Source organism: Lampetra planeri, chromosome 4, assembly GCF_965212315.1.
Source record: "Lampetra planeri chromosome 4, kcLamPlan1.2.h2, whole genome shotgun sequence".
NCBI lineage: Eukaryota > Metazoa > Chordata > Hyperoartia > Petromyzontiformes > Petromyzontidae > Lampetra > Lampetra planeri.
This window is the reverse complement of record NC_136110.1, coordinates 22,849,929-22,862,832: the sequence shown is the minus strand read 5'-3', so window position 1 is coordinate 22,862,832 and position 12,904 is coordinate 22,849,929. Positions and strand designations below refer to the sequence as shown.

Here is a 12,904-nt window from a genome sequence, read left to right as displayed (position 1 = left end):
TTAGATCGCCTTATTTATTAATGTGTTGTAACCCTCCACCATCTGACACGGCCAATCAGTAAAAAAGTGTCACGTTGATAAAAGACTAATAGTTGACTGCTTTAGCCCACCGGTGTGTTGAAGCGTGAAACCACAACAATTACGTTTCGCTGATGCTGGATGCAATTACCAGCAAAACGTCGTACTCAAAAAATATCTGTCCGTCTGTGTACGCTCGCTTGCGAGGGATTTGCCAGGAGGCACGTCCCGTGCCCTGCGATGGGAATAGGCATGTCAGTTTTTTTTATCCGTCACCTTTAAAGTGGTTTAATGATCAATTTAGTGTTATTCAACTTTATTTATTTATTTCATCTGCGTATATATGTAAGGTTATTAAGAAATATATTTTTCACCCGGGCAACGCCGGGTACTTCTGCTAGTCCAGATATATAGACACAGACACAATTTCAACCGAGAAGATGGGTAAAAACTGAGCAATCAGTGGAAGGACGTTATTAACCAGTTTACGTGATAACTGGCTGTGATGTTTCCATCCTACCACCTTCCGATGTTAGTTGTTATTTGCGGCTCTCTGATTTTACATTAACAGGTTAAATTCCTCAGCCACCTTGTGCACCGACGTGGCTGTGGCTCTGCGATCTTACATTACATGCTAATTTCTCTCACATTAACAGAGCCACCTCTGCACACTCGTCGTGGAGGTTGCCCTCCGATCTCCCATTAACATGCTCATTTATCTCACATTCACATCAATAGCCCTGCCAACTTCGTTTATGACGCTTGGGCTCCACCCATTTCAAACCTTTAAAACAGCCTGCCTCGGCAGCTTTCCTCTCTCTTTTCAGCCTGATGACGACCGCTTGCGTTGAAATCGAAACGTCGTAGATTTTTGTTATTTTTATTATTTTCTTTGAACCTATCTACGTGACTTTACCGAAAGACCCAAAGAATATCTATATAATCATGTTAGGAATATAAATGTCGCCATGTTTTTCTGCTTCCTAATGAAACCTGACGGACTATTTTTTTCCCTTTCAAATTGTGTAGGGTTGAATGTATGGCTGTTCTATTTGGTTGAATACCTCAATGTTGAAAATAAATTGCATGGTTTAATTTTTGTTTGGTACATTGTAACCATTTCCATCACTTTGCCTTGTCAAGAGACCTTTACTCAGCTGTCCACTGCCAGAAGAATTTTACAGACTTGTAAAGGGGCTTTTGGTGCATTGTCTCCTGCAAGCCTTGCCAAGGACAGGAATGTATTTGTGTCAGATCTGTATTTGCGATTGCAACTAGTGTTATGTATGTATGTATGCATGTTGAACTTCTTTCGCACCTTACCTAGCCAGCCGTGCTAATCGGAGGTGTGGTGGAAGGACAAAATAGTGGTTGGTTGTGTACAGTGCGAAAGAAGTTCAACATACATACATGAATCCTGCAGGAATCACAATTATTCTATTGCTGATTCTCACGTTGATTTAAGTATATACACACATCAATGAGTGAGCATGTTTGTGTGCATGCAACCATAAATCAGATAACATTATGTATATTATAGTCTTGGTTCTTTCGGTAAAAATCACGTAGAAGGGAAATAATAAAATAAAATAAATTGTTGATATTTTTATTATTTTATTATTTCCCTTCTACGTGACTTTACCGAAAGAACCAAGAATATGAATCCCTGCAGTCACGAAAGCTTTAAATCGAAATTATGGATATTCTTTGGTTCTTTCGGTAAACTCGCGTAGATAAAAAAAATACAAAAACATGTAAAATATAAATAAATTCCACACGGCAACAGGGAGAACATGCAAACTCCAAATATACATCAGGCGTCAGGGTTGGGATCGAATCCACGACCTGTATACCAGTCGAGGGAGACAATATCTTGCTACCGGGGCATTGACCGTACCTGCTTTGTTTTTTTCTCTCTCTCTATCTCTGTATTCGCAGTGCGAAATGCACGGCGGAAAAGCTACGTCGCGAGCAGGAAAACAAATACATCGAAGAGCTTGCAGAGCTCATCTCGGCCAACATCAGCGACATCGACAACCTCAATGTGAAGCCCGACAAGTGCGCTATCCTCAAGGAGACCGTCAACCAGATTCGCCAGATCAAGCGGCAGGAGTTGGGTACGTGCGACTCATAAGCTGCTCAAAAGTAGTGCACGCTAGAACAGTTGTGGTGACCACGACGGGAAGGTGTGCTGCTGTCGACCACTCGTGTACACTCGCTAATTGCCCTCAGAGCAGGCACAATCGGACACATGGTATACACGTGTATGCTAATGGATAGCTCTGTGTGGTTTTGCAGTTAAGAGCGCTCGGATGTTTTTTTCGGGTTTAAACGATTGTTGTTCAGCACGATGTCCGATGAATGCGCTTCCAGCACGAGGAGCAAAAACGTTTCATTAGCTCCCGGCATGTGGAGTGAAACGGCGGACATCGTATCGAAAAAACACCATGGTAAAGTCCGAAAACGTGTGCTGTACACTGAACAGAGCAGGATGCTAGGAGATAGGTAATTGTCGATTGTTATCCAGTGCTGGATCACAACGCACCTGATTAGCACGGTTGGCTATGTACGGTGTGAAAGAAGTTCAACATACGTACACAACATGTACATGTGCCTAAGTGTGTCAATAAAGATGCATGCATATTCGAGTGTGCATTTTTATTAACACTATCAGCTTGTATTTGTGTTTTTAGAATTTGTCAGATTGTGCCTGATTTTGAAGACAATATTATTAAGCTATTGTAAAGCTACAACGTTACTCAGTGTTGGAATAGATTGCTTAGTGCTGAATTCTGACAGCATAATTATAGTCAAGTCCGGTGTTGTAACGCTGAATATTAAAAGTATGTTTCATGAATTCATCAGTCACATTCAGTTAATGTGGTTGTCATGTGGATATATTATGCAGATTTTCTCCCTGGTGTACAGCATATCTACATGAATTATCAAGCATCTTCTTTTGATGCCTTTTATTTAAAAACATGCATATGAATGAAATTATCAAATATATTGTATCTTAATTGGTAGCAAAGTGTTTGTGTGTTGTGCAAAACGATTTGTATCATGGAATGTTTCAGTCAGAGCTGGAATGATTAGCATATCAAGTCCACTAAAATTTCTCATCGGCTACTTTATTGTTGTCGATTAAGCTGTGACCCCCTTCAAAATATCGGCTGTCATGACAACCCACAACCAGCATGGCATGGCTGATGATGCTGATGGAGTCATTAGGTCCTTCCCTTTATCTCCCATCCAGTAGCACACATGGACACAGGTAAGACTTGTAATTCTCCAACTATTTTCGTAATCAAACTGATAACAGGTAGAGTAATCGATTATTTAAATAATCTTATAGTCCGCGTCGAGCTTTACTTCCTTAAATGAAATTTTACATGACAATAAAGTACAGTGACCAATGAAGAAAAGTCTATCAAATGTATCTCTTGCCAGTGGCAACAGATAATGTTATTCCTGACATTAAACTCGAACACAGTGCACACATGTATTTTCAGGGACACTCAAGATATTCTTTATACAGTGCCATTGGATTTTTATTCCCAACATTTGTTGAAATACAGGCTCCATGGCCATAATTGTGTTTTCGCTGCATCGTTGGAAAATTTCAAAGCAGAGTCTTTAACAAGTGTCACAAATGAAAATCCCAGTGGGCCTCTCAGTCACACACTTTTGGAAGTGGAGCTTCTTACATCACAAATGTAGATATAGGATCACGGTGGTAGAAGGTGACCATGACCTGTATGATGTTTCTTGTAATATAAACTGCACAGTCTATTTGATTTCCAAAACATGGCAGGCAAGTTCAATAAATTAAAAAGGTGTACAATTTCTTGTTTTCATTTCTGTTCCCAATCCCTCAACATGAATAACCAAAAATGTGCACTTCTTGTCACCAGGTAATCTTTTGTAAACATTGTAATAGATGACATTTTATTAAAATTATATTCCCTATAGCATAACCTGGCCTAGCCAAGGATTTTTCCTAAACTCTGGTTTGTTTCAACAGTATCATAAACTTTAGAGGATCGCAGCTATCTTTTCTGCGAATGTAGAACTAGATTATTTCTGCTTACCTCTCATCCCTTTCCCAATGTCTAGATTTTTAATTGGCAAGGAGTGCTATTCCACGTTCACCAGAACTCTTCTGGTCAGCTTGAGCTGCAACCTCATTGCATGTTTTTGACAAATGTTCAAGTGTGGATGTAATTAAAGCAAATTTTATAAGTGGGCACTGTGTATAAATGCATTAGCAGACCTACATTATCCATTTGCGTCGCACTGTTTGAAAACAAGCGTAAAATATCATGATTTAAAAATGTGTGTCTGAACCAAGGCCGTAAATATAATATATATTGGGGGACACACATTTCCTCAATATTCAAATATGCTCAAAATGTCCCCCCCAATATATTGCTTTAAAATATATTTCTGTTTATATGATTGTGATTATGGTTGTACTTGATTAATCCCTAATCTCTGCCATTACATACAATGAAACAAGAAAAGGCAAAAAAGAAAAACAGCAATGTAATACAATACACTGAGACATTATTGTAAAAGATTAATAAAAAGTCCATCGTATGTGTTAGTGAATTTTTTTTATAGTTTAGGCAGGAAATGGCAGGAAATTCATTTCTAATTAAGATTTGTTTTTCTGGGGGAGGACCCGCAGACCCCCTGGAAGATTTTGTCCCCCCCAATGTTGACTCCATGGCTACGGCCTTGGTCTGAACCTACCTCATTCCTTTGTCCTTTTTTTTAAAGTAGATATATGCCTACACTTTACTAGTGTGATTCAACTGTGCCATTGATTAATCTTACGAATCATAACCCATTAACCTATCTTCATCCATTCACACGTGGCCACTGCCTAAGTGCAGTACATAGTGCCGAGAGCCCATTGGAGTTATTTCTCACAGGCATTTAGTCATCTGACAATAAACACTCAATATTGTGCCCACAAGACTATCCATTGGTTTACCCATTTCCGGTCTGCTGTGGTGATTGGCTGACCTTTGGGAATGATTGGCAGCCGAGATCGATGGATACCCACTGGGGAATGTAGCTAAAAGTTTCTTTAATGTCGATCCAGTTGGCTCGCTCGATGTTAATGGGGCCAGGGTTAAATGAGCTGAAGAAGTAAATATTTTGAAATGGATATGTAAATAAGCAGTGATTTTTTCGGTTTAATTTGTACATTGTTGGCAAAGCCTGAAAGTTAATTCAAAATCACATGACAAATGGCAGCTTGCAATTAGAATTAGCATTTTTGTTTTGAGTCAACAAACAGAATGTTCCTCATCACTTGTAATCAGAATCATACTTAAGCTGCTTTATATAAATTGGATGTTACAAAACAAAGTTAATTTTAAGTTATATTCTAAAATAACAATAATAAATTACAGTCACTTCATGTGAATACTATAATGTAAAAATAATAATGAACCTCTATCAATTGATTGCATTTCTGTACATTCTTTTGGAAATGTGAAGAGGTGATCACTGGGGAAATATTCTGCAAAATAGCGGCTTGGTACAGCAAAGCGAGAGTCGAAGTCCTCAGCATGTTGCACTTTGGGAAAGCATCATTAAGTAGCTGTCACTGCTATCGACGGGAGGAAAGCAAAGCCCTGCCACAATCGATCATTTAGAGAGCCTTTTGTAGACATGCTTGGTGCGGAAGGCCTTGCCTATGTGCTCTCTGTTCAAGTTTCACCTTTCCTCTTAACCTCATTTTAAATGGTTTACTCTTTTGTTAAGTATTCATATGTTTATCAGCACACTAAGCTTAGAATTGTGTTTTTTTATTTACATGTAATATGTATACCGTATGTTATTAGGGTGCTCTATTTCACAGTGCAGAAGCCACTGCACATATTACTATGCTAGGAACGAACGGACAGCACGTTATCGTACTCTTCAGGAGGGTCAGACCCCTGTCCCTCTGGTAATTTAACATCATTGTAGTAAAACGTCTCAAAGCTGGACTCGAGTAAGCCAGAATTCAGAGGGTTTGCGGGAAAGTTTTAACTGAAGTTAATGAGTATGGAAATTGACCAAACAACCCTCAGACTAGTTAAGGTGGTCGGCAATGCTCTTGCAAACTACAGGGAAGTGTAAGATGCTGCCACTGGCCATTGCAATAAATACAATTGACGTGCGTTTGTGAGCTGACAAAGGACCACGTGTTTATCTGTCGTGTGGAATGAATAGAAATTTAACACAAGCTCAAGAAGTGAACTTGGCCAATGCTGTCGATGCTGCTCACCTTGCCATCGTTTCCTTGAGAACTCATGCTATGATGTGGTGGTGGTGGTGGTGGTTGGTAGAGCTATGACTAAAGCAACCACTTGTCTGTGGTGTCATCTCTGCTTTTGTAATTCATTACATCAGGGGTCCTACAATTATAAACGAGTCCCTTTATCCACCATGCCTAGATGACTTCTATGTGTCATTTTGCAAATTCACACGACGAGGCCAAGATTGTTAGGAGAGAACATACGATTAAAAACATAATATGTAATGACCAGTACCATTGAGAAAGATAGTTTATGGTAGACTCTAATGTCCTGAATGGAGTCACTCTGTTGAGAAAGCATACATGTTCTTGTTTTTTTACCTGAAGACGGCTGCTTGCGTTGTGGCCGAAACGTCGTGAGAATTGTTTTATGTTTTATTTTTATTATTTTATTACTTCCCTTCTACGTGACTTTACCGAAAAAACCAAGGAGATGAATTCCTGCAGTCACGAAAGCTTTAAATCGAAATTTAAAAGCATACATGACTCGGACTTATGTTTGGTCTGAAATCTATCAGCATGTGTTGGCAGTTATACCTCGGTATTAGTGGGTGCAGCAGTTTTTCTGGCACAGTCCAGCATGGCCCTGTATGACCTGGGGATCTAGTGTCTTTGAGGGGTTGTAACAATACAGGGTTGGCATGGGGTTGTTCTCTTGACATCTCTGCATCGCACCTGTCAGAAGGGCCTTATCCAAAAGAAGGCACATCCCGTATGCAATGCTTGCGATGGCTTGTGCTGCTGTTTTCCCTGCTGGCCCTCGAAGCTTCTTGTCTGCGTGGCTTATATTTTCTGGACAGCGTTTCCCCCACTTGGGATCTTCCGAGCCACCCCACCTCTTAACAGCACACTTGGTGTCAAGCAGTTCTTTTTTCATATTGGGCATGTTGTATTGTGTAATCAGACTAATATACATTTTAAGTACTCTCACTGGGCAGGGAACAAAAACATGTTTCAGTATAATAAAAAAAATGGTTTTCCACCCAAACATTTCCTATTTACAGTTTTGAGTCAGTGGTGGAAATTCCACATTTGTATGATATATGTCGGACTATTCTCAAAAACAGATATATTTTTTCCCCTTTCTCTTACATTTAGAACTTTTGCTGGTGTCCCATTTCACAAAATACAGTTTTACTCTTTGGAACTCTCAGCTTCAGTTTCTGAACAAGCTAACCTCCTATGCCTTGCAATTTACTGTTCCAGGAATCATGCCTAAATGCATTACGCTGTTAAAATTTGATGAATATTGTAATTTGTTCAAATGCACCATTAAAATGTATGCATATGGCTAACAACACTAAATCACACATTTCAACATGTAGAATCAATCATCGTGGTGCAGCTGTATTCTGAAGCCAATGTAAAAATGCTCTGAAATTGCATGAAAGAGTGGTCCTTTATAAATGTAACGTTTTTATATGGTAGGCCAATGTAACTACACAGTGTAAAACAAAATCCGTTGACATAGTCAAAAAAATGCTCTTGGAATTGTGGGCAGCGAAGCTGCAACATTTTATGATACGTGTAATTGAATGTAATTGGTAGTTGTAATAATGTATCTAAAAGGGGTTGTTTACATTATCAGCTGTGTACATTACCCAAAGTAGTACTTTGGGCCAACATCTCTCCATGCACCTGTGCTCTGGCTGCTTTAATGAGGCCACCTCCAGCTCGCTTGGCACAATATTCAGGTGTTCTGAATAATGAAGTGCTTCACAGGTTAAGAGATTCATTTCCAGTATATGTCAATGCTTTAACTTTTCTCGTATCTGCCAAGTAGACCATTATCATAAAATGTTTAATGTCTTCTCACTGCAAAGCAAGTCAAATGTGGCATGCATACACATGTACATGTTACATTTACAACATTTATCATTTGGGTTTCATAAGTTTTGGCTATAATGTAATGGTTCCTTTTCATTGTAATAATAAATAACATTGGTCTTGCTTGTAACGGGTGTACCTTTGTTTTTAGCAATCTAGTTTGCTGCCATTTAGTGACACCTATCCGTTTTATTTCAGTTGTTTCTATGATGGCATGGTTATTTTCATTAATTCGGCTGATTAAACCAGAGCACACCAGGTACTTTTTAAATATGGATATAGTCGCTCCAGTTGATACACATTTTTTTCTGTTTAAGTTAATTATTTTCACTACAATGTGATCAACTATAAGAAACCATTTTTTAGTTTTATTTATAACTGCTATATGCTGATCAGTACTGACATACCGATGGCCATACATTATTGCACAGTAGTGAAATGTGAAATAGTTTTCCAGCTTTAGCAGGATGTATTTCCTACAACTTAGCCCCATACCTTTGTACAAACACATGTTTAGCCAAAGGCAAGATTATTGCGGGGACAGGAAGTTCCCTTTGTAGCAGGTTGTCTTTTAATATTTGCATTTGCAATGGATTTCTTACTCTTTGGTTTTTTCGGTAAAGTCACGTTTTGCGGTTCCACCTGAAGACTTGTGTTGCCTTCGAAACGTCGTGATTTAATTTTTTTTTTTACCTACGTGACTTTACCGAAGAAACCAAAGAGTATGGACCCTTGCAGTCACGAAACTTCAAATCTAGAATGGATTTCTTGTTTGCTTGCTCATTTCTATTTTCGGGTTGTGGTTTGTGAAGCAAATCTGCCCCAGTAAGTTTTGTTTTACTTTGGCAGCATTTTTCACAATGTTTTTCATGTAACGTTATGAGTAAATGTGTACTGGTGTGTATATCAAGCTGATACCCCGATGAGTTGCCTAACTCAAACACAACAACGCAGTGTGAATAGGTAATAAAGATATAACATATATTTCAATGCAGATGTATAAACCTACAGGTTATATTCACATTTTAAAAATGCATTCTTTCATAAAAGCGAGATGTAAATTTTAAAGAAAATGTGACCACAGGTGGCCATATGGAATGCCATTTTCAACGGAAGCATTTCTGCAAAGTAGAGATGCCAACGGAGGGAGGCACAACCAGCTCACCTGGCGTGCTGCGATACAAGACGCGCGCAGGTGTTTATTGCACATCGTGATTTGCTCGTGCCTGTGATAACCTGACTGGCACAGCACCTGGTAGTCATTTATTTGCTGGCAAAGTTGTGTTGCAGATGTTTGGCACGGCAGGGCCACTGGTGATTAAGAGGAAAGGTGTTTGCCTCACTCACCGAACGTGGTAGAGCACCTTGCTAGTGCTTCAGCAATTCATGAATCGGATATTCCAAGCCTAATTTTTTTTGCCCTTATTTGTTGTTGCAAGTGAATAGCTAATTATTTTAACACCCAATTCCCAAACCATACCTTTGAAAATTATTCCATGGTTTCCTGACATTTGTCTTATGGCCTGCAGAATAAAATAAATAATACTGTGGATTCTGCCCATGATTCTCAGAAGAGATGGTGATTTCATGTTGGATTTGTTTCTAGTAGTAGCTAAATCCTTCTGAGGTGTAAATTAACATTTGATATTGTGAATTGATTTTCATTTAAATTAAGTTAGAGATCACATTAAAACATTTTTCTTGGTTTCACATCTCTAAAAAGTGGCATTTCAGGGTATTTACTTCAAAAATAATATAAAATATTGTCCATGATTTTATTGCATTGTTGAAACTATGATGGTTGACAAGGTAGTGTTTAAATATTAGGCAGGTTATTATTCAGACTTTATATGTTTGTGGAATCACTGTAATCCATTTCTGGAAGAAGAAGAAAACACATTTCAGACTTGACCTGAATAAGGGCCCCGTTATTGGACTGGATATAGTCCCGGTGGACCTCTCTAATTGTGATGATACCAGCTGGCTCATCTATAGGCCACTGTGTCTGCGTAAAATGAAAAATGATGGGCGCATTGCATGCTTAATAATGGCCCTAGAAATGCCTCTGCTTCAATCCTAGTGGGAATCTGCATAGCAAACTACATGAATAATTCAGGGGCTTGGAAAGCCCTTGAACATTATTGCAGCATAGCAAAGCAATCATTGTATGGCTGCTGTGCTCCTGGGCTTAAGAGAATAGAGGGAAGCATGCATTCTGCAATGGCTAACAATTCGAAATCTTATAACATATATAATGTTAACATTCCCCTGGTCTCAGTAGGGTCTCGGAATGAGAAATCACATTCACTCTTACAACCAATTTCCCACTGTTGTTTGCTTCTTTGGCTGAACTAACATATTGCTTTTTCTATAAATCATTCCTTGTCCTTCGTGGATCTCGCATTAATAAACTATTGCATTTTTGACCTTACACCTTTATCTGAAGTAATAAGGTACTTTTCAACTACGTACAGTAATGCCTCGACATCCGAAAGTAGAATTCGCAGATGTAGATCCTATGTTTATATGGGGGGAGGGGATGGGGTTAAGTTATTGTTTCTGACTGAGCATCCAGGAGAAAATGAAAATGTTTCATAACATGAATCCTCTACTGTACACGTAAATAACATCCAGTGTACAAGAATACAAACTAAATAAAACATCAATACATTTTACTGTAAATTTGCAAGTTTTATTTACCTTTGCAGATGGGGGGTGTAATGATGATGGCGATTGTGTTGGAGAGGAAGTCGAAGTGATGACTCCTCATTTAATTGCAGCCAATAGTAGATGCACAATCACCAACAACTCTCCGTTTCTAGCTAAACTCATCACTTTGTTCTGCCTTTACTCTTGCTCTCGCGTCTTGCACTCACTCGACGTTTAAAACCCCGTGATCGAAACAAAACCCACTACAAACAAGACAGAAATAGCACAAAAGGCAAGGGGGGCACTCGCCGTCAGATGTGGATCACGGTATCACTGGTAAAATGGCTTGGGTTCGCACACACGGGAGCCCACAGTCTTCTACAGCTATAAAAGTACCCCTCCGCCATCATGCCATGTTGCCAACTCACGAACAGTCAAAGGAAAAGGGTGCAAAACCGAAACTAGTATGCAAATATGAAATCGCGAATCATAAAATTTGGCCAAATAAAAATCTTCGAATGAAGACGTTTTACTGTACATGATAAATTTATGAAATGCTAATTATAATTCCATTTGAATAAATTATGGGTAGAATTGTTTTTACTTGTACCATGATACAAGTACCTAATGGCTTACTCTTGTGTTTAACTTCACGGGATCATTAACAGTTACTTGTGAAGCTGGGGGGGGGGGGGGTGGCGAATTTTTACGGCTAATGCATCCGCAGTAATAACACGGGCGGCTGCTGGATTCGAACCATGGTCACTACCCCTCAATGTAAAAATAAATAGAGAATTATTAGCAAAACCAGGAGAAAAGTGCCAGAGATGTTTTATTCGTTGTGAAGCTCTTCAAGGAGGTCTGAGTGGTCAGTGGTCTAGGAGTGCCGCGATGGAGACAGAGCTGTGAACCATGAGGGCTCTTCATTAACCACACAGAGGATGGCACTCTCAGTCGAATAGCCTTGGTGTAATATACGAGTGGATTGGTCTAGATGTTCAAATACCATACAATTACCACCATCTCATCACAAGAGTATTAATTAGAGCATTGTTTAATAAATGCTCAATGCATGTAGGTATGACATTTGTATTCATATTCACGGAATAGATGTGGTTATTGCAAAAGAAAGTAAAAAAGACAGACTTTTTCCTGTGTTATGATTGGCACTATTAAATGAATCAGTTTTAATTCAACTATTCAATAAAATAAAATGCAGTGTTTTGATGAAGCAGCTGAGCTCTTGATATCACTCTTGAAAGGAGTCATTGTTTGAGGTCAACGAGTACATGGAGGATGTTATTTTTCATAACTGGCTGCTTGGTTTTCACCCTGTCCAATGTTTCAATTACTTTTAACATTTTTCACTTTGGTCATTTTCTGCCAAGCGAATGTGGGATTTTAGATTGGGGGAATACAGAATGGCAAAACATTCGCCGAAGGAGCCTAATGACTCACATGCGCTCATATGCAGACACCCATGCATCTACTGAATGTGTATGTTGTTTGAATATATCGGTTATTGGTCCTTCTAAGTATTTGTATATCCTCCAGCACCTTAAACTTGGTGCATTTTTAAAAGAGGTAACTTAGTTAAAGGTGTGTTCAATGATGTGCTACGATAGTCATCTCTTTAGCATGATGTCAGCTTAACATCATGCTGGTCAGCGTCTAAGTGGATCTTTAATTCCATTGATATAGACAATAATACAGCTCTGACTTGCCATGTTGCTTCCAGCAGACTGTTGTTGCCCAGAGCAACTGACCACAACCGGTGTATTTTTTTTACCGGCAGCATGTCAAAAGTGTCTTGATATCCACATGTATGTAAATTGGCTTTTGGATGTGTATTTGCCAGGATAGATGGAATTAATTCATGTTTTGCATTGCGTGTGCCTTCTCTAAAATACAATATTTGCCTATACTAGACTGGGGCCATCCAAACCATGGCCCACATCATTTAATGTGGGCCCTGGTGTCATCCAAGCCTATTGTTGAAAATATCTAGCCAAGGCTTTTGTCACTGCTGAATGCAACTCCTTCCTGTCTCACGCTTTTATCCCTCGTGTGAATACACATCTCTCTTATCGCTTA

General features: G+C 39.1%; 1 protein-coding gene across 4 annotated transcripts in view; it reads left to right on the top strand.

Moving 5' to 3' along the window:
- LOC144717848 (nuclear receptor coactivator 2-like) overlaps positions 1-12,904 on the top strand; it is a 96,813-nt gene that overhangs the window by 46,549 nt on the left and 37,360 nt on the right. For 3 of the 4 annotated variants that reach the window (XM_078593561.1, XM_078593562.1, XM_078593560.1), the window contains exon 4: positions 1,957-2,135. In XM_078593561.1, the coding sequence (XP_078449687.1) occupies positions 1,957-2,135 (179 nt within the window). Of the gene's footprint in view, positions 1-1,956; positions 2,136-9,270; positions 9,357-12,904 lie in introns of those variants that run through there. The other variant, XM_078593563.1, reaches the window with a different exon arrangement.